Consider the following 23,054-nt stretch of genomic DNA (forward strand, 5'->3'; position numbering starts at 1 on the left):
ATCTGGCACTGCAGTACCTCAAAAAAGGTGAATATTCTGAATTAGTGGAGGAGATGCTGAACGAACAGCTAGTTCAGGAAAACAACCTAATCTGAGTTTGACATGTTAAAATCCCATTAATTTCCAACAAGTGTTAAAAAGATAAAATAAAAAGGAAAAAAGGAGAGAAGACAGCCAAACATATAGAACAGTGAGTCTGTAATTTCATTGTAAGACCTACACTCTGATCATGTAGCTAATGTCATACCTTAATTGGAGATATTTGTGGAGCAATTTTAATTCTGTTAAGTCAAATTTTAGTACATGTTTAAGTACAGTTTCTCTTCTTTGAGGAATAAAAATAACGTCAAAACTCTCATAAAGGAACTAAATAAAAGTACTACTCAGGTAATCACATTTTCTTATTATTTTTTGGCCATTGCAATACAGCATTGATTTTAGGACCAGAATTTACAAGCATCTCTAGATCATACTTGGCAAAATAACATTGTATATCAGTTGAGCATGCTGGAGTTTGAAAACCTGTTTGTCCCATCTCTGTGACTGTGCAGAACTTCCATGATAACTGTAAAGGGGAACCTTGGCCACTGTGTTACGCAAGACTTAATCTTCTGTCTTTTTTAGGTAAGTTTCTAATTGTTTGTGAATAAAATCTGTTGACTGTGAACTGAGGTAATGTGCTTTTCCTGCATCTTCAGGTGGGTAATTTTCATGTCGCTGCACTTGCTCTTAGATGTTCCTAGTATCTGTGTAGTGAAAGTACAGGACTGTTTGTTGTTCTCCTCTTTGAGGATGAACTGTAAAGGAACATCACTAACATTCTAAAATTAAAGCAAAGGCAGCTACTGGAGTGACTTTCCAGAAAAGCCAGACCAAATGGGCATTGTGTGCCAGATAAGGTGTACACATTTTTTCTTCTCTTTTCTTCTGATCACTTGGGTGTTACTGAGCAGAGTATTGTATGGTTGAATAGACAAATAGAAACCAATGCTGTAAAATCGTCTGGAAATACAGGCTTGACAATCAGATAAGGGAGACTCATCATCTTATCTGGAGTTAGTAGAAAGAATGGATCCAAAATAGCATCTTGGTAAAACTCCCACCATCTTCTCTTCTCAGCAGAACAAATGCCAAAGCATCCACTGACTTTGGTGGTGCTCTCACATAGTCTGCTTCTGATGATAGCATGTGTATTGCTCTCAACTGCAACATTTTTACATACATATGTAGATGTATGTGTGTGCATGCATGTAGTCAGCCTGCGTCAGGTACGAGTGAGTGCCGACTGACTAATGAAAATCCAAGCAGTTTTGGTTTTTATGGCTTCTAAATGTGTGTTGCAGGAAGGTTTTGTTTCTTTGTTTTTAAAGTCAGAAAACAAACAGGGATTTTCTTATGATATGTGAACAGATACATCTTTTCTAATCTTCAGGTTATACTCTTTGATATGATCCTTCAGGCATCAGTTTTAAATCTCCCATTAACATTAACAGGACTTGTTTGTGCCTCAGTCTAAAAAAATATTTTGTATAATTTTTTTTCTCTTGGTGATGTAAAAAATCCCCCAATTTGTATTTGGTTATATATGCTTGTAGACTCTCTAAAACACAGTGATCTCAGGATAATTTAGAAGGATTGGTGTTGTCTGTTACCCTGTTATATATGAAGGAAACTTAAGGCACTTAAACATTTCAATAGCAGCTCACTCAATGAACAAATTAATGAAGAAGGGCTCTTCTAGTTCTTGGACATTAGACACTGAGCCTTCCAGAAGGCTACAGTGAGTGGTGCCTCCTAACGTTGGGTTTTCAGGTAGCATTTTTAGAACTTTTGAGGAGTAATTTGTGCAAAATAAAAGGACTTAGAAGAACATAAGCAGTTCAAAATAGTCATTCCAATTAGTTATTTTCACCAGCCCTGCAGCTCAGACAAACTGAAATATTAAATATCAGTCTTAGTGATCAGATTTAAATAGTTTTAAAAACAATGTTTTTGCACTGAAATTTTTTAAGATGTATTGGGTAGTTACTTGTCCAAATTCTGTGGCAAACCAAGCTCACGCCCCTTTTTGTTCCCTGTGGAGCTCAGAATAGGTGCTGGATTGGCAGCCTGAAAAAGATAGTCCGCTACTGAACCGTATGAAAGAGAGGTCTCAGTGTCATGTGTCCCAATCTTTACCTGACGAAAAGGATAGGCTTCATGTAAGTCCTTCCCTAGTGTTTTGATGGAGATAACCGGTAAGGTTGCAGTTGTATAACCGGTAAGGTTGCAGTTGTAATTGGGATGTTTGCTGGACTCACATTACCAAGGCCAAACAGCAGCTACAAGAAGGTGACAAAACCTTCAGCCTCCTAGAGGTGAGAAATGAATGCCTGTATGTAGTTCATAAAGTATTTTTAAAAGGCATATTGCTTTTAGGAGGAAAGTAACTGCAGTGGGACCAATTGTTAATGTAGATCTTACTTACAGGGCCTTGAAAAGACAGGCCTTGAAAAGCAGTGTTTATTTAAATACTGGACATACACTAGCGGCAACTTAGTGTAATTTGGTTTAAGATTTTTGTTCAAATTCTAGATGTTTTATATTTTTCAGAAGTTGATTTTTCTTTTTAAACTCAAATACGCTTGCCTACTCTACACTGTCACACACACACACATTTCATATTTTTTCTCAGGATGCCGTGTGAGCCATTCATTATTGACTTGTTCCTTCTCTTTGAAAGAATATCTGCCCGCACAGTTAAAAAACAATTGTCTGTAGGCTTCATCCTCTTCATGCAGAAGTGTGTGGGTGAGGAGTATTTAACCCGGTTGTAAACTCAAGGAAATAGCTATCAATTCCCTCACTGCTGGAGACGGATTCAGGAAAAGTATCAAAATTAAAGGGAAAATGAGAGTTTCCAGCTTGAGAGGGACGAAGGAATGTGGTGAATTCCCAAGATTATTGGCATGTTCGTGCTGTTTCTCCCATCTTCCATATTAAGCATGATTGGTGTCCATTTGGCAGAGTCTTTGGCTGATTGTGCAGAGTGCTAACAACTATTGTAGCTGGGCTCTGAGTTATGTTAAGTTTTGGAAGGCGAAGTACTGTTACTGGAAAATGGGTACATAGCTTTCAGACCCCTTTGCACACATCAGACTCCCTAAGGACAGCCCATGTATTCCTTTCAAATGCCATGTTGCAAATAATGTAAAGCAAATTGTTAGCAGCTTTGTGGTAAAGGAGAATGTTTCTTCCTGGTAGTTTTTCCTCTCTGCTTCATGTTGCTCTTTCCCACAAGTCTCTCTCTCTGCATATGAGGGTGGCAGAACATAGGCTTATGGATAATTGAGTTCGCTGCTTGTTTCCTGAAGAGCTCCCGCAAACATGTTTTTAAATCCTTGAATTTGGGTCACTGGCCATGAAGTTGCATATATTTGTCTAATATATGTCAATTCTTCCATCTACACTTACCGATTTTTTTCTCCAGAGTGAAATTCATCCAGTGTTTTGTGTTTGCTATAAATACACATCTCAGCGGTATTTCTATCCTTTGTGTCAACATTAAAATTCCCTTGTTCTATGTTTAGCTTGAATAATTACCAAACCATTTGCAATTAGAACTCTAGGATATGACCTCACACTGATTTATTCCTTCATTTCTTTCTGTATTTAATGCATTTCAGATACTGAAAATACCAAATCTTTGTCCTTTTATTTTGATGTTTATCAGTAATGGAAACATTCCAAAACAATCAGCCAAATACCTATGCTTTGTTCATTTATTGCCTTCTCTGAAGATAAATTGACTGTACTCAACTCTCTTCAGCATTTTTCTTCACCTAGATATTATTGCCTTGTGCAGCCACCCCAAGGTGACTGTTATCACTTAATTAAATCCTTGCACGCTGGGAAGAAAAAACAACATTGTTCGTTCATAACCCCAAGGAGGTGTTTTTTTTTTTCTTTAAGCCACTAAGCTTTTTCCCTGTTTTATTAACTTATTCCTGGCTACAACAAGACATACTTTGTTGATGAGCAAAAGGTTGTATTAGCTTTTTATTTTCTGGGTAAACTTATCTTTTCTCTGGGAAAAAAAATGTGGGCATTACAACAAAGAAAAAAAATGGGATCTCTCCAAACCCTGCAATTCTAGTAAAGGTCTGTGTAAACATCAAGCTAGTAAAGAGAAACAGGGGAGTAGCAGGAAGGAAATGAGAAAATAAAATGCAAACATAAAATTGGAACAAGACAAAAAAAGTAAGATGACGTGTATATACACAGAGAAACTACTGCAGTGCTAAGGGAAAACTGGCATAAGGAATAGCATTTTTGAAGAGAAAAATATATCAGGGCTCTATATGTTACTGTCTAGGGCAGCATCTTTTTATTAGCCTCTTGGTTAATGTCCTCTCTCTGTCTATTGATTTTAGAATACATAACACTGTGCTCTTGCCTTTATCTTTGCATTTTTTTCCATAGTGCACAATCCTACTTGAAAACTGTAAGAGGAAATATTGCAGATGAGCCATTCATTGAATATGTGAGACCTGTGATTTGCTTTTATGCTGTTTTAAGCACAGTACTTCGTATGAGAAAGTTAGCTTGAAGCAGTGACTTGCCAGAAATATGTACAATGGTTTAGCTGCCTTTTTGCTTGTTTCTAGTCCATTAAATGAAGGACAAGAAGATAGGTTTATCTGCTCTAAAATTTGGGCTCAAGCAACCATATGTATTTGTTCATGATACTAAATCATTTTGCCACCTGCTGTGTTCGACAAGCATTTACAAATAGTAAATGCTATTTAAAGCTGTAATATTTGCAAGAGCAGTTTATGCTGTGATATCATTTGTACGAGAAGCATAACATTTTAGTGTGTAATAGGAAAGAGCTATTAAGTAGTTGGATAATTGTGATTTTTGAAACATTACTACTTGTAATGTGTGGGCTAAAATTATTGTAGGTCATGGACAGTGGTATAAGTGTGTATGTGAACCACGAAATATTGATAGATTTGTACAGATTTGCTCCAAATCCAGCATGTCTGTAGTATGTATCAGTAGTTAGTCTCTGGAAATTCCCTGTTCATGATAAAGTTGCAGTCTAGATTCTGGGATTTCTTTTTGTTCTGTGCATTTAGGTTCTTGGCTGTAGCTTTCTGAATCAAATCACTAATTTTACAATGTTTATGCAGCTTAAATTTCTCTCTCTCTTAGCAATAACAAAAATCTTTCAATTTACCTTCACAGATTCTAGGAATGCTTTCCAATCTGTGTGCAATGGATCTGCCATCCACAGTGATTTTAACCTATACTGTGTGTTTTTATCTAATCTATTTTAACTTTGAGGCCTGTAGACTATCTATAGATCTAGCTGCTCATCTTAATGAACATATTGCAAAGGTATCTGAAGCCTCTTTTGTTTGGAATAAAGGCAATAGCAAATTTGTCAGTTATCAAGATTTTAAGTTTGGTTTGATTTCAGATTACTACTAGAGAGTGGTTTAGGAAACACTAATTCTGCACTGAACTAAGTTTCGGTGTCAAAAGGGTGAGATTTTTCAGAAGGAGATAGTTTTGGCATCAGTAAGAGCTTTAGGAGTCAGCTGTAGGCAGAATTTGATGTTTAAATCTGGGACACTAATTTCAAATAGCTGTAGTATGTATATACTTTATATTTATGTTCCAAAACTGGTTTTGTCAGACTTTCTTCCTTTTCTTGTGCATTCCTAATTGGAAATTCTAGTTCTACATTTGTTGTATTATATGATTTTTCATAAATAATGGTAATACTAGTTTGTGATATCAGTGGGTGGCATAGTGACTTCATTGCAGGATTGGGAAATGGCACAGGAAGCTTGTGAGGGAGAATTTTATTCCAACACTGTTTAGCTAGAAAGATATAGCAAGACATATTGCAGTTTCAAACAAGGATGCTTTAAAGCTTCATACACCATGAATGTCCATTTTTAGGGTCAAAAGGCATTCTGAATTTCTAAGCACCCTGGTGTGTTTATTTTATTTTCTGTTAAAAATGCAATTTAGAAATAAAAACAGTTAGTCTTAAATACCATAGGAAATCACCTCTAGCAAGTTGAATTCTATTCCTGCTAAGGATAATACTAGGCTGAAAATATTGCTTAGATTTTAAACCCTAGTCAGAGCTCAAACAGTCTTCTCAGATGTGGAAAACATTTGGTTATATTTCTGTTGCAGTTATTTTGTGTGTGTGTGCTTCTACTCTTTCCCATCTGGTTTCAAACCAGAACCACGGCAGGACTGATAAAACACGATTTCTTTTTCACTATAGTGACTGAAAACAGATTGAAGAAATTCAGATAAATGTCGGAACTCATTAAAGCATGACCATTTAAATTTATTTATTTTAAGTTGGAAGGGTTGCTGCCAATTAAAATGACAAATTTACATGCAGAAGTCTATCTATGCTGCTTTCTGTGTTGTGTGTCAGGCAGCATGTTCATTTGAGCATGGTAACAGAGAAGAATCTGAACTGGAAAGACATTCACATAGCAGCATAAAAAGCCCCGACTGCTCTAGTTGCCTATCTGATAGGACAAGGAGTAATGGTTTTAAACTAAAAGAAGGTAGATTCAGGCTAGATATAAGGAAGAATTTTTTTACGATGAGGGTGGGGAAACACTGGAACAGGTTGCCCAGAGAGGTGGTAAATACCCCATCCCTGGAAACATTCAAGGTCAGGTTGGACTGGGCTCTGAGCAACCTGAGTTCGGTTGGTTGTCCCTGCTGATTACAGGGGGGTTAGACTAGGCCTTTAATGATCCCTTCCAACCCAAACCATTCTATGATTCTATTTGATTCTGGCTCAAGGTAGTTTTCCAATGATTTAAGGAAAGCGAAAAAGATGCAGGAAAAAAAAAAAAGCCACTGGGACAAATAAAAGGATGTTTCAGGAAATTCTGGTTTGTATTTTATTTTTTGCAAAAAGGTTGAAGTTAAACTTGCACTAGAAATTCTTTCATTTATGTGCCACAAGTAAGACTTGAAAGTACACTGCATCAGGCAGAAGAGACATTGTCAAAACACAACATTACAGGACCTCCAGGTAGCAGGTGCAGGAATTCAGAACTGCACAATAAAGATGCCCAGATAACTGACGACAGCTGCCTGTGATTTAGACAACCGAGCAAACATGTAAGATATTGCTTAGGGTCTAGAAGAAGACATTGCTCAAGGCAGGAGACAATTGCAGATACATGTGACTTTTTAATGGAGCAGAAAGAAGAAAAATATCACAATGGAAGCAGGAAAAGCTAGGATGCTACACTCATACTGTGTGTTTAAAACATCATAGTTAGAAGAAATTAGAAGTGTTTCCTTGGTTATCTCTGGGTGGTTCTGAATCACAGGAAAATTGTGCTAACATTTAGCAAGAGGAGGAGTTTTCTTTCATCAGTTCCATTGAAGAAGGCAGTTTTAAGCACAGTCATCTTAGGGAGAGACTTTAACCTTCAGGTCTGTTACAAATTGGAGTGAAACAGATACTAACAGTGCGGAGCAATCATGTCAGTTCCTACTTGGGACACAGGATGCAACATATATATTGTTGACATGTGCAATAAATAGCATTAGAGTTGGTAGTGTCAAGACTTATTTGGGGCTCTTTAGATAATGTGGTGTGTGGATTATTGGCACAACCAACAGCTACTGTACTCTTCAGTGTCAAGGAAATCTTGAGCACCCTTTGATGAGCAGGTTATTGATACTTTATGCTGCAGCTGCTCTGGGGGACCCCTTAGGGGCATATCATGATAGTGTGGCTGCACACTAAAACCCTGGGGTAAAAATACAGAGGAACATTTTCACATGGTTCCTGTGAAACTGCCTTTAAAAGAAAAAAAAAAAAACACATTATTGGTTGAAACCTTGTGTTTCTGTCTTCAGCTGGTGCTATGTGGACAAATCATATCCCACTCACGCCTCCCCACCCTAGAAAATAGGATTTTATTGTGGAAATACAAACGGACCCTTAATTATCACAGCAGTCAGAGGTGCCACTATAATATAATAGCTTGCATTTAAAAAGAATATAAACCTTTTTCACTGAAAGAGCTGCTCTGTGCTCTTGATATGCTTGAATTTATGCAATGAGCTGGTAAACAGGAAAATCCATACTTATCTTTACCTACACAGGCATTAGAGGTGAGCTCAGAAAAAAAAAGAAAAAAAAAGAAGGAAGGAAGCAAGGGAGGGAGGGAGAAATGCAGTATTTCCTTATAGCCTCAGGTGGGATTAGAGTCCTGCTGATGGCAGAGCTACATGCTGTCTTCTCACCTGGTCTCGTATTCCAGCTGTGAAACAGAAGTGGAAGGTCAACATAGCAATGGTGTTATGTAGTGGCAAACTGAGTTGATTTCCTGAGATCATTCAGGACCAGACCTCCAATTCCATCAAGATAACTGATTTTCACATAAATGTGCATTCCCTACTTTTGTGTGAAATGTACTTCTGGAGTGAAGCACTGTAACCTCAAAACCCTTGAAGGAAGTACTGCAACCCAGCATAGAGATATCAGCTTTACTGTGTAGAATGCAGATGTAGTGGATAATTACTTCAGGGGAAGATTTTGAAATATTTCTATTATTAATGAAGTCTCTAACTTGTTTCAGAAAGTTGTTTGTTTGTTTTTCTGTTAGTCCCACATATTCACAGTACTCCTGTGTTCCCTGCTCTTAACTGCACAGTTTAGAGAACGGAAACCAGTTATTCTATGGGTATCAGAATAGTACAGCATAGTTTTCTGTAGATTTCCATCTTGTCTTCTATTGACTTTTGTGTCTAAGGGAGTGCACCCTGGCTGAGGCTTTTTCAGTGCTCAGGGCATTTGTAAGGTCTCTGCTTTGTGACGTCTAATACTATAGGAACACATAGTCTGGCTTTTACTGCTGCATAGCCTCTCAGAGGGTCTTGTCTCTGTTATCAGTCTGTTTTCACCAAACCTGTAGGAATTTTTCTGAGACCTCTGCTCACTGTCAAGTCTACAAAAAACTAGCCATGGATTGGAATGCTGTTAGTAGAACAAACAGAGAGAGACATGCAGAGTAGGAGAAGAGAAGAAACTAATTTCAAAGTTGTAAGAACCACTTCACAATCCTCAAAGGGTTATAGTTTTCTGGGCTTTTTTTTTCATGCCTCTATAAACCTAACTTCTAGTAACTAGCAGGTTCTGATTCTTGCCAGTCCAGATTCTTCTTGTTTCAAGGATCACAGGACTAAGAAGTCAAGTGGCAGTAACAGTTCTGGAGGCTTTTATGTACCGGTCTTTACTGGAAAAGCGAATGGCTTTTAATTTAGTCCAGCTGTATATGGATCCTAGAAGACTTCAGAGTGGACATCTGTGGAACTGCTCCACATTCCCACAGGTGGAGAAAGAATTGGTATAGCAAATGGATATCCTGCATTAGTACAAGGAATAATGACAGCTGGATGAATTCTCAGCTGATGAGGACCAGCTTCTGTCTTCTTTACATTATAACATAGGACAAGAGGCTGAAGATAAGGACACAGGTTTTTATTTTTTCGAAATGGCACTGGATTGAATGGACTTGGGATTTGTTCTTAATATTGTGTTCTTATTATCTCTATATTCCATTGTCTATAAAGTATTTCCAACGTGTTCTTCTTTCAAGAAGAGTATAAATCAGAATGATGTGCTAGGCAAAGAACCCAACTCGATTTCTCATTCAAATCTATTTTGGTTGTCTGTATTGCCATCTAATAGATTAAATATGCTAAACATAAGCCCCTCATCCTGTTCTTCACTGAGCGCAGCCTCTCTGCTTCATATGCATGAAATTGTGTGATGCAAGTGAGAACACATGTACCCAGTTCTGGGCTAGAAGTTTAATTCTAGCAAGCCAGTTGTCAGGACCAATCACGAGATCATCTGAGTACCTACTGAGTGCAGGTGTTCTTTTAAGAGTGCAATTAACTCTGTATCACAAATTCTTCCCTGTAATTTTTTCACCTAGTTTTTTTGGACAACAGACATTTAGATACCTTTATCTGTTTACTTTCACATAGTATCAGATTGTGTAGATTTAAAGAAAAGCTAACCAAACATGCAGATATACAACAAATATAAGATCAATCTGAATCCAGCTTACATTAACTGAAATATTCATACATAACACAAAAGGGCTTTAAACTTGCAGCTTTGGAAACAATAACATTCACAACAATACTTACTGATCCCACAGTCAGTTGTGCTTGTGTAGGTGCTGCTACCAGCGCAGCGTTCCAGTCAGATCTGGTTCCCACAATCTCTTGCTGTGTGATCTGAGGTGCAGGTCTGGGGACTCAGCCCTCATTCTGCCAACTCTTACTATTTATCATAGCTCCTGGCTCACCTTACTGTTTCAGTTTTGGCACTTATGGTAGTAAACATTATGCAGGTGCATACAGTGTCGGGTCCTTTACTCAGGGCAGCACCTCTCGGTACACAAATGCATATGTGATTGGAATATTTGTACCCCTGAAAGGCAGAAACCACGTGATACTCAAATCCTATGTATCCAAAGCAAAGCCAGTCCACAGTCAGGTATACACTTAATCCTGCCCCAAAGCAATCACATTCTCAAGGTAAGAGATATATATGTAATCTCTGTATGATAAGTCTCATCCTAAATAGATACAGCTGATTGTATTAGATGGCATGCAGTTATTGGCATCACAATCTGCTGTCCAAACAGTCTGGAATCAACACTAGGAATCCTATGTAATTGAAGGGTGGAAGCTCATCAGGAATTAGCATCATAAAGATGAAAGAGATCAGTGCTTTAATACACAACTCCCACAAAATTGAATTTTAATTAAGTGCGACAGTGTTGAATCCCTCCCTCAGGAGTCCTTTTTCTCCCTTTTTCTTTACACTAATATATATAGCCCTCCTCTCAGAAAAGAGAATAGCAAAGACAGAGTATAAATATTCTGCCTAGTAAGATTTTAACTTCAGAGGTTTTCAACAATGGTTAGTATAGCATGTACTAATGTAAATCAGTGTTTTGTTTTAGTAGTGAATCATTTGTGCAGAAGAATGGACGATGAAAAATAGCATTTGTCAATGAGAACAGCAGTTTTTAACCTTTATTTTTGTGTGTGTGTACCAGTGGATCCCAAAAATTTTCCATTCGTGGTTTAAATACTGTGTGGTGAATTTAAGTCTATAGACAGTAAGCTTACTTTTCTCAGTTATCTTTCACAGCCCCTTCAAACAGTTCAGGTTGAAGTTGTTCAGAATGAATAGTTCAGATTGTCCAGACTGTTGAATAGCTCAGTTTTTGGTTTGAATAGTTCATGCTGAAATCAGTCAGATGGAAGACCACAGACTGGAAACCACTGATGCAGACACAAGGAATGTACAGTTTACTGAGCATCTTCTTGCAATAAAACTACTATAAAATTGTCTGCGTGTCATGTAAAAGATTACAGTATCACTTACCATTTTCCACTTGTTCCAAAAGAAGTAAAGAAAGTAAACTCATACTTCCTATCTCTCGCTAGTGGGACTACTACTCACCTTTTAAAATATTTCACTCAAGCGAGGTTGTCTCCTCACCGTCACTGGAAAACAATCCAAAAGCTTCAAGTTGTAGTAGGTCGTCAGACAGTTAAAGTCTTGATGCCATGGAAGCCAAACATGTAAGTTAAAATAACCTACGTGGCCAGCTGACTTCAGCAGAGCTAACACTGTACAGGGTAAAGCATCAGACCACTTCTAACAAATAGTTTAATTCCCTCAATGCACATCAGTGTATCTTCTACATGAAAACCTGTGTGAAGGATTTCAACAGTTCAGCCCAGCAATTTAGATCAGCTAATCAAACAGAAGCATAATAATGAGCAGAGATGTAGAGGACATAGCAAAACAGTGGAAGAACTTGACCAAAAAATTTAACAGAAATAATTAAAGATCATCTGGCTTCTATCACGTAACTCAATTTTGTTGTTCTTATCTGTATTTTGACATTGATACAGTTGTCTGCATGTTATATGAAAGGGTTTGCCAAAAAAAAAAAAATTATCCTGTGATAAACTGGGTGCAGAATAAGTGCAAGCTGTCTGTCCTGGATTATTTTTTTTTCGTGTTAGTAAGCCTCACTATTTCTCTCTTCTAATAGCATTGCAATATAAGCCAAAGATATTTTTTTCCCCTACTCTGATGCCAACTTTTCAGCAAGTTTGATAGCTTTCATGCTGCAGTTTCCTCTGTGCAGTCAGGATGGTTTGGGATTTTGCAGCAATATAGAGTGGCCTTCTAGAAAAAAATTAATTTGCTGTCTACAAGGCAGAGATCCCTAAAAATCATTTATTGCTTTTGTATACAAAAAATTTTCAAACTCTTAATCTCTGATTTTTTTCTTGAACTCCCATTGCTTAGAGATTTGTAATCTTTCTGTGATTCTCAGGCTCATCTCTGATATTTGTCAATCTATTATCAGTGGATAAACCTAGGAGTACACCTTAAGAACCCGACTGCCACCTTTAAACATTATTCTTGCCTCTAAAATTTTCTCCTCTACACTCTGCTTTTGCAATGGTTCTGATCTAGAACAAAATCTGATTTTTCTAATTGAGTAGTAAATCTGCCCCTGCAAGTTTTTGCTGCTTTGGTTACATAAGCATACTTATCCTGTAAGTCTGGCAAAAGATGCACCAAGGGAATCAGTAAAGTTTACTCTTCCTCTTTGCTTCTTGGCTTCAAGCTATAAAGCAGACCTCCTTATTATTGACACATTTATTTTTTGGCACTTCCTTGTTGTCATAAATTGCATCCTGACCACACGAGCAAAGAGCACGAAGATGACAAGTTAGGAAGCTGGCATCAAAGTCCATTCTAACCACATCCTTTGAGCTTGTCCTCTTACCTCATCTTTTTTACTGTAGTTGTTTTGGTGCCAAATGCATGTTGCTTTGTTGCCAAATATGTGTCATCAATTCACAAGGAGTCTATGGTCATGTAGCCATATAACCCTCTTGGTGGACTGTGACTGAAAAAATGGCAGTGGTATGAGAGTTGAAAAGAGGATTTTCTATGTGTTTGATGTTGGGATTTTTACTCATGGTAAAAAAGCTTGTAGCCCAAGGAACACTGCAATAAATCCTATGCCTTTTTATTTTATTTGGGCTTTTGTTTCGTTTTGTTTTCTGCAAGAGAGTAAAAAGACTGAAGAGGAGGAATAAAGCTTTTAGAGATTTTTGTAAGTCAGTAGATCAGACTTCAGTTGCTCATTTATTGATGTGTATCAAACACATCCCACGTAAAACCCTGTTTCCAGGAATAATACTCTGATTGTCTCATAGTACTTAATTGTGAAAGCCCAAGGTCAGATTTTCCACCTAAGTAGTTATGCTTTTGTATGTTTGTTGCTATTGCTGGAGGATATTACTCTGATATCTTAATAGTGAGAGCACAGTAGATGGGCACTGAGGCTTTGAATCAGATTTCTGTCAGCCACTGTTTATGCCTTTTATTTCATTTTAAACCCCCATCCAAGAATGGTTGCCATGTTGAAATGAAACTTGCTCTTTTGTTGCTGTCTTTAGTAAATCATGTTTTTTAAGCCATGCTGTAACGCAAGAAATAAATTATGCAATGATATGTTTATTATAAGAGAGGAATTATTTGCTTTCATAAATGTCAATTGCATCTAATACTGCCTTTCTTTTAAAAAAAGAGTAAAATATTTTTGCTGTTATTGAATGTTTTATGTCTAATTGGTGACAGGCTTTGTCCTCAAATTAATGCTCAGCTCCAGTTATAATATCATTATGTCATAACAGTGAAAAATTCTAATTAAGATGATCTGTTTGCCAGGAAAAAGTTTAGTATATCAATTAATCTGTTTTATCAGGGGGAGTATTCCATTCCCCAGCCCCTATCTCCTGATCAGAGACTGAATGATGAGGAAAACATCACAGATGCATGCTGCATTGGACAAAGAACACATGCATGGATTTAAATCATGTATATCTTACTTTTTACTGATGTAATTGTGAAATATGTTCTTTTTGCATTCATAATTAGGGGGTGGAACAGATGGTGAAGGCTTAGTTTAAAATAATCTGTCATTAAAATAACCTAGCCTACTGGTAATTCTTCACTCTAACTGGAGTTTAGGTCAGGGTCACAGGGTTTTTTGCAACATTCGAATGCACTAGAAAGAATTAGGGACTTCATGGAGAGTATGAAATATGAGGATATTCTCCAGAAGGACACTGTAGTAAGACTCCAGTGAATTAAATTTGCCTGTAGTGGGAATATGCAAAAATGGCTGGGACAAAATTCCTCTGACAAATATAAATCCATTTAGTACGATGCATTATACATTAGTGCATATTTGGTCGAAGTGATACAGGGGTTTTCATATCCAGAGAGGAGATAACCTCGCTATTCTACAAATACTATAAGAGGCACTTACTATTTTGGGTTAAAAACCTGCGCTTTACATTTTCATATTATTCTGATGTCAGAGGATATAAATTATAATTATTGGCATTATTATTCAGAGGTGCTGTAGCTAGTGACTTTTACATCTGAGTCTCACTTCCTTCGTGTCTACCACATTGACTTGCTGGTATGCGACAAAGGAAATCTTGTATCAGTCCTGTCTGGCTAGTTTACAACAGTTTTCGGGAATAAGAAAACTGGCTCAATAAATCAGATACTTGCATGTCTTTAAAGCATTTATTTTAGTGTTTCCTCTAAGATTTCATTCTCTAACAGCTTTGAAGAAAGCATATAGATTTCAGCATGGTATTATGATAAATCTTCTCGAGGAGGGGCAAGCATTAACATTTGTGTCGATTCTTTTTCATCTTAATCCAACCTTGGTTAATAATCAGAAAATTCTACGTAGTGGGTAAGAAGATGTAATTAACCCTTTGACCCCAGAATCTTAACTGGCGCCCATTGAAAACAGTGGGGCAGTTAAAAAAAAAAAATTTAAATGTAGCCTGTGGTGATTGAAACAGCATAATACATAATGATTTTCTGAAATCAAAAGTACTAGGGAACTTCAGCTTTAATCACATTTTACATAAAACTAGTAAGTGTAGGTTTAAACAAGAAGTTGCCCGTCTCCCTTAAATTGGATTGTGCTCAAAATTGGCATTTCGGGTCACCCTGACCCTTTTCAGCTGCCACACTAGATGGGATAGGATTGAGTTTATGACAGTCAAATTCATTTTTAAAAATAAAAAAAAAAAAGAAATGATATCAAGAATATTTTCCTAACAGAAGATGCTCTACCTTTATATCCATGGCCTCTGCTTCAATGAAAATAGGACATTTTATGAAAAACCAGTTACCTTTGCAGGCCCTATTTCTATATTATAGTTGATGATAACTGTGGAATATCTGAAACAGGAATCCTATCCGCCTTTGAACTACAGTAAACTGTTCAGAAATTCTGGCTTGAAATTACACTGTGGTGCTCATTTTAAAAGAGAGATTTGAAAGCTGACTAAATTCAGTACCCTTCTCACATCTATTGTGTCCTTAGTCATGAGTATGTAATATGAATAATACTTCCAGAGATTTCTCATTAAAACAAAATTGTTTGTAAATAGATAGTATGCAATAGTATCACAAACTCTTCTTCAGTATATAACATAACCTCTGTTATGTTGCCTGCCACCTTCTCTGAAGCCTGCTGCTCTCTTGGCATGCACAAAGGACATACGCTTTATGAAAAATTGAAAAATTTCAACACGCATTACTTAAATAATAAATATTCATAAATAATACCTATGAATAACGAATGAGACAGTCCTTCAGAACTACTGTTTGACCTGTATAAGGAACAACAACATTGTCACAGAAGTGGTCCATCTCAGCCCTTTCATACTGGTGGGAGAAACTGCCATGCATTGGAAGGTGGCTATTTCTCCCTCTATTTTTATTGTCATTTTTCTTAGGTATTAGGACTTGAGCTTAGTACTTGGGGCCTTTGTTGTAATGTCTTTGTATTTTGGGCATGGAAGTAGTTAGCTGTTCCATTAGCTATAAATCAGTGGCTTTTTCAAAATACAATTAAATAAACTTTCTGATTATGCTCTATTGAACAAAATGCTGAATTTGGTCAGTATTTGTACCCAAGCATAACTTCAGGGAGGTGGGAAAGGAAAAGGAGAAGGAAGGACTGACCATGACTTAGTAGTCTCAGTTGGCATAATGAACTAATTTTATGGCATGGGAAGTGACTAATCATGCAAGAAGCCAAAGGAGTTGTGGGTATGCTGCATTGGCCATGCCAGTCCATCAGTGGTGCCTCCTTAGTACCTACCTTGTAAAATTAGGAGGCAAAAGTAAGGAACAGTCTCCCAGAAAGACAGAGAAGAAAAGGTATTAAAACTGTTTAACTGAAAGGAGAAAATCAGAGTCAATGGCATGGAAAAGTAGCAACTGCTTAAGATGTCTAACGCTTCTCACTTTAACACTGTTCGTAATTGTTGATGACTTCCCAAACTTTAGCCATGAAGGCTGCAATTTCTTTGTACAGTTGTATTGACCAGAGATAGTTTTATTTATTTATATTTTTCCAGCAAAATTGGTTTCATCCAATTCCAAAACAACACTGAGGAAAATATTTCTGCCTAATCAGTACTAAAAGCTTTCTTCAAACTTTTGGTTCACTAAGAAGCCTGAATTCCTAAATAAGATAAGTAGAAAAGAAGCAGGAAAGCCATCAGTGACTCAGAGAATTATTTTTTACTATTCTTACAAAACTCTATCAAGATATGCCAGATAATTACACGGTAATGCAATGTACTAAACAGAACAGATCATAGGTGTGCTCCAACTATATGTAACTCTCGAGTAAAAGAGCAAGGGGACCACGCTAAACGCCTGAATATGTAAAAAAATTAGAAGAGGAAAGTTTTGTTTATATGATACACAAATAACTTGGGAAACTTCTTTTCTCAGGATATCATTGAGCCAAGAGCATAACAGGATTCAAAAAAAAAAAAGTCTTGAGCACAGTAGTTATAAAAAAAATAGTGACTATCAGATATCATGGTCATGCCAACTGGTAACAACCTGAGGTTTGAAAGAAGCTTCTAGTAGGCTTGTCATTACCTACATAACCATTATGAATATTTCAAACACTGTTCTGAAGCATATTAGGTACATACTGTCAGACCCAGGAAAACCAACCACTGCAGATAGGCCATTAGTCTGATTCAGTATGGCAATTTGTTGTTGCTTGTGGAGAATGGCAGTCTAGCAAGAACATATATAGGTGGCCACGGAATCAGGGTGACAGTTCTCAGTTTTATTTCTAACAGGATTAAACTGATTTCCTCAAAGGAACATGGGACAGAGCATCAGGAAAACTTAAAACCAAGACCTTTAAAGGTTTACTCTTCTGATCTTTCTGTGATGGGGAAAGTGGATAGTAGCAAAAAAAACTATACATAGTAGCAGAGATCAAACGTGTAAAAGTTTTGATTGTCCTTGTATGGATGTAAGATTAAACTTCACTGTTCCAAATTTTCCACCTGTTATTGATGTTACAATTCAAGGAACTGATGGTAATTATTTGAAAAGAAACGTTGATGATTTATAAGAGGCCATAAATAGCTTGCATAATATAAATGTTTTTACATGAAGGAAATCTATGCAGATTTACATTTTTATTAATTCATAAATATAAATTAGAGTCTTTCTTTAATGCAGTGTCTTTAGTGAGGGTTTGTTTTCCAATATGCGGTTTATTCCTTTCAGAAAACACAGATTTTTGAACTAATTCCACTACCTACTACATCAGAGAGGGGTAAACACTTGCCAAAGACAGCTTCTGACCAGCAGTGTGTTAGAAATTAATGAAGAAGCAGAAGAATAAAAAAAATTACAAACCCTCAGAAATCAGTGTTCTGTATTTGAAAAGGAGTGAAATGATTACATGACTTTGTCATCATATATCTCCATCAAATTTGTGTGCATCTCATTTTTTCCTCCAAAACCAGGCTGATCTCTCAAATGTTACAGTTGTATTTTTACTTTAGACATACCTTTATCCCAAGGGGATATTTGGGATGGGATTTTTTAGGATTGTTTCTTGTTCATCCCAGCGTTTGGGGTGTTCCTTATTTTCTGAGTTGTTTTAGCATTCCTAAATTCTGGAATTCTGTAATTTTACTTTTACAGTAGTGAATGCTTGTTTGCCAATAATCAGCCTCATAAAATGCGTTAAAGTAAAGGCACATACAGTGTATGAAAGGCAGTTTCTTTCTAGTGAAGATTTGCTCTTATTCCTAGAGGTGTATTTCCGTCTTGATGTACAGTGATTTACTCCGTGTGTCAGTTTAGAATATAGTCCTTTGTTTATTAACTGCACTCGTGTTTCAAAGAGTATGCATTAATCTGTGTAGTTGTATTTTGATTTTTGCAGTTGCAATGGAAACCACATCCAAAGGCTTGAACCTGTCAAAATAAAATCTAATCTACAGTTTTACACCAAAGGGATGAAATTCATAACATTTCTATAGATTTAAGCTGTAAACATATTTGACAGTAATCTGCTGATTGGCTTTGTTTGTTGTCTCATAAAAGGAAAATGGTGTGAGTGTGTATGTGTGCGCACACACGTGTATGTTTGTAATCCTCAATTAATTAACAGATTACTGAGGTCCATAGTGGTTTGAGTGATGGTAGGATTTTATTTTCTCATTTTCAGTTTTTGGAAGTGGAAATTTGCTGCTTTGATTCTGGGGAATGGGGGGAGGATCTTCTTACATACTGTTTCTCATTTGTTTTCCTTATTCATTTCTTCCTGTAAAAAATTGAAGAACATTTTTCTATATTTCTTCTGTCTGTATAAATTTTATACACAGTATATGGCAGACGTAAGCATGACAGTAAGTCCTTGAACTTTGGAATATATTCATATGCTGTTTGTTAATATGAAGACAGAATATAAAGGAATTGTCTTCAGGATTCAAATTAAAAACACTCTCATAGAAATCAGAACATTTTCCTCAATTTGTTCTGTGATGCCTTTGTTTGAATCTATATCTGTCTGGATTTTAGATTTTTTTTATTAATCTATTCACTTTTTTTTTGTTTTTTTTTTTTTTCCTTACTCTGTAGTCCCTGGATGGATTTGTATTTGCACTAAATCAAGAAGGAAAATTTTTGTACATTTCAGAAACTGTCTCCATCTATTTAGGCCTGTCCCAAGTAAGTACATGCTTTTGATTCTAGAATATAATTGTGTATGGTGCGTTCTTCTGTTTATCATTCTTAAAGAAATAATAACTTGGTTTCTGTATTGTGTGTGGATTATTGAATTAGTTATTGAAAGTTGCGTCTGGTTCAACCTGAGAAGTAATTGAAAAACGTATCTATCAGTATTGGACACTGAGATAAGAGAAACTTGTGCCTGGAAACTTTTTGCCATGAAGGATCATTATTAATTTATTGAGAACAAATGAAGTTTCTTTTCTCAGTTGTTTTGAACTTTAAACCTCTATACCTGATAGGAAAGGGACACACTAATAGTACTTCCCTTGTGTCCTATTACTGGATGTTTATGGAGTACCCTGCATTATCCAGGGAGCTGACACGATGACAGGGAGTCATTTGGAGTCAAGAAATGCTGAAAGAGACCATTAAAATGTCTTGCAGGGAGGGTTCCAACAAGGACATATTTTGCCACTTTCCGAAATGTTCACCAATATGAAAAGACAAATTTATAAAATATAATTTTTTTTTTTTTCCTTTAATTGTTGACAACTGTTTTTCAAGTATTAAAAGGCAGGACAAACGTGGGAGGAAAGTTGCTTGTTGATGCTTATTCCTAATTCTGCAGCATTCAGGAATGTTTAGGAAGGATAGCTTCTTTCTGCTTGTACTTAGAAATGCAGCAGAAAGATTTTGCATGATGATTTTCAGAGTAGGATAATCTACTTCTGTTGCAGTCACCCTGAGGAGAAAAAGAAAAACTGAGATAATATTTATTTCAGCTCCTTTAAATTGGGACCCATACTGCTATGAGGAGGCAACTGTTAGCACTGGCAACTGTCGGTTTTGCTGTACTCCAACAACAAAAAAATGGGAAATTTTAACATTTGGTGCAGAAAAAGACTAATTTTAAATATTATCTCGTGAGAATCCGGATAGAGGTTCGTTAACTCTTCAAAGAACATGCAAGCAATTGGCTGTAATAAGTTCAGTAATTGTTATTTTGTGCTGGCTTTAGCAAACCAAATGATAGAAATGGAAACAGAGCTGTTTCTAACTCATGTCAGTATTCTTGTCTCTCATTAAAGTCCCTCGTTTTGTAATAGACTTTAATCCCTGCCTTAATCTGTTTGGGAGTTAGTATCAAGAATCTCAAATTTTGAAATTGGTGCGCCACCATGTTGCTAATGCGGTAAAGAATCGGAACTTTAATGTTTATTATTGTCTTATGCTCATATTAATGTTTTATGCATAGTATCCAACGAAGTTTAATAAGCCAGTAAAGAAGAAGGATGGATAATTAGTTTAAGCAGGTAAATGCTAATTAGGAAACTCCTGAAAGGCATCCATTATACACTAGCTTAAAACAAATTTTACAACCCTGGTTAGTGGTATAATCCAAATTCTGTCAAGGCAACTGCATTTTCTGTAATTGAGATGTGTATGTTTGCTTTGCATAACAGATGGCTCTGTATGCTGAGACTGATAGCTAGGAAAATAATAATTGCATTATTCTGGCCAAAAGAATATTAGCTCTTGGGTTTTGGCCATTTCAGTCAGTACTCCTGCCAGCACAGCATATGCACATATATGGATTGGATTTTCAAGGAAATTGATGCATCTGGAATAGTGTGGCCATCTGAAATATCATCTGTTCAAGAAAAATTTGGCTTTAACCCTATGCTAGTCGCTTGTTAAAAGTATTTTCTGCCACTGTCTTTTTAACTGTAGGAGTTGGTAAATCTTTCCTTACTCTGAACTTACACCATGTTGTTAAGACTTTACACTTCATCTTGATCCCCATATACATTTCAAGCAAGGGTTCAGGAGGTTCAGGTTGGACATTAGGAAGAATTTCTTTTCAGAAAGGGTTATTAGACATTGGAATGGGCTGCCCAGGGAGGTGGTGGAGTCACCATCTCTGGATGTGTTTAAGAAAAGACTGGACATGGCACTTAGTTGTCATGGTCTAGTCGACAGGGTGGTGTCAGGGCAACGGTTGGACTCGATGATCCCTGAGGTCTCTTCCAACCTGGTTGATTCTGTGATTCTGTGATTCTGTGATTCTGTTCAGATAAATAAAGCAATTGTCTTTGCATGTTAGATTATTTGATATATCAGGACAAACGTTTTATTGCGTTCACTACTGAAAGTATAGATGGAAAAACTACCAAAAATCAGAACCAGGACTGTGGCTTTTAATACAATAATAGATGAAATCTGTTGAGATCTAGTAAAATATCTGTGACTTTCGCTGTTCTCCTCTTCCGTCTTTTGGGAGACGTTTTGTATTTCTCAGACTTACTGTATTTATATTTTTAATATATTGTTCTCTTGGTTTAATATTATGTAGCTAGGTCTCTTAATAATGACAAAAGAAATGCTGTAGCTACTTCTTACTAAATCACTATTCAAAGTGTTATTTGTTATGAAAAAATTTAGCAAGAATATCCATAAAACCATTTCTCAAACTATACATGGAAATGCTACTGTTTGCACTACAACAATCTTAAAATACTTGTAAATTCTGAATTTCTGGAATGATGCTATGTGATACATGTGGTGTTGTATTTTTGGCACTGCATGTAAACATTGATAGGTCCCTATCCTGCTCCTGCCCAACTATATATTTATATAGAACCTCTAGGTAATTTTGCAATTCAGAAAGTCTGGATGTACATTATAAGCATTTTTATTTGAATCATCTTCAAGTGCTGACTTTGGAGTCTTACTTTCTAGTCAAATGACTTCTTAGAGACTTCATCCTTATTTGGTTGGGGTTTTTTTTCTTTTTTAAGAAAGAAAAAGAAATAACATGCATGGAAATAACATACAATATATTTTGTACTTGCAAAGCAAAATCTCATGTCTCTTAGCTAAAGGAAAACAGTCCTTGTACCAAATCTCAGCAGGTAAAAACAGTTTTTCACAGAACCCCATTTTTCTCTTTTCTGAACATTGAGAGCCAGTGGTACAAAACAAATGGATGCTGATGTTCTAAGATAGCTGCAGGGCTAATAGTAAAGAAATCTGATAAAACAATGTCTTGGGAGGTAGCCTGGCAATGATGATAATAAAGTTACTGCTGGCAAAAAATAACAGTATATTTGAACAGTAAACAAAAATTACAATAAATACTCCTTTGCCATTACAATGAATGTACCTTGCATGTAGACACACACGCACATATATATATATATATGTGTGTATATATATATATGTTTTGAACACTTTATCCTCCAGCTAATGCTAACCAAGAATTTTAAGTTAGTTTGGCATATGTGGATTTTAGAGCACACTGTGGAATTGCAATCAGAGCAGTTTCAGAGAACACAGATGTGTTTCAAAGTAGAGGGAAAGACACAAAGTTAGCTGAAAATAATGAGTGAGAGAAAGAAGAGAATAAAAGCAGCAGAAATGGGCCGAAATCTCCCAGTTATATCCTTAGTCTGTATAAATTGTCATAGCTCAATTATACTTGCAGCAAGCTTTCCAGAATTCAGTAGTTTCAGGAACTGTAGTATTTGTTGGAAGACCCAGAGGTGTCTGGAAACATGCAATACAGCCAGGATTTCTTCCTGGACAACATGACCTGTGATGGTGTAGCTTATCCTTTTGCCAATACAAACAGCTTTTTACACTGCACCTCTGTGGTGATGTAAAAATGTTTTGTCTTCGTATATGTCTATTCTCTGACATTTTCAAGTCAGCAGGTAATTTTTGATGTCAGGGTAACTGCCATCTTTTTGAATATCCAGTCCCTGATTTCCTTTTAGAAATGGGATGAGATTTCAAAAGTAGATGACTAAAGTGAGTCACCATATGTGGACATTGAAGAGGTACTTGAATT

General features: G+C 36.4%; 1 protein-coding gene across 1 annotated transcript in view; it reads left to right on the forward strand.

Moving 5' to 3' along the window:
- NPAS3 (neuronal PAS domain protein 3) overlaps positions 1-23,054 on the forward strand; it is a 640,005-nt gene that overhangs the window by 425,547 nt on the left and 191,404 nt on the right. The window contains exon 6 of the mRNA XM_068397366.1: positions 19,112-19,201. Within this exon, the coding sequence (XP_068253467.1) occupies positions 19,112-19,201 (90 nt within the window). The remainder of the gene's footprint in view (positions 1-19,111; positions 19,202-23,054) is intronic.

Source organism: Nyctibius grandis, chromosome 4 (assembly GCF_013368605.1).
Source record: "Nyctibius grandis isolate bNycGra1 chromosome 4, bNycGra1.pri, whole genome shotgun sequence".
Classification (NCBI taxonomy): domain Eukaryota; kingdom Metazoa; phylum Chordata; class Aves; order Nyctibiiformes; family Nyctibiidae; genus Nyctibius; species Nyctibius grandis.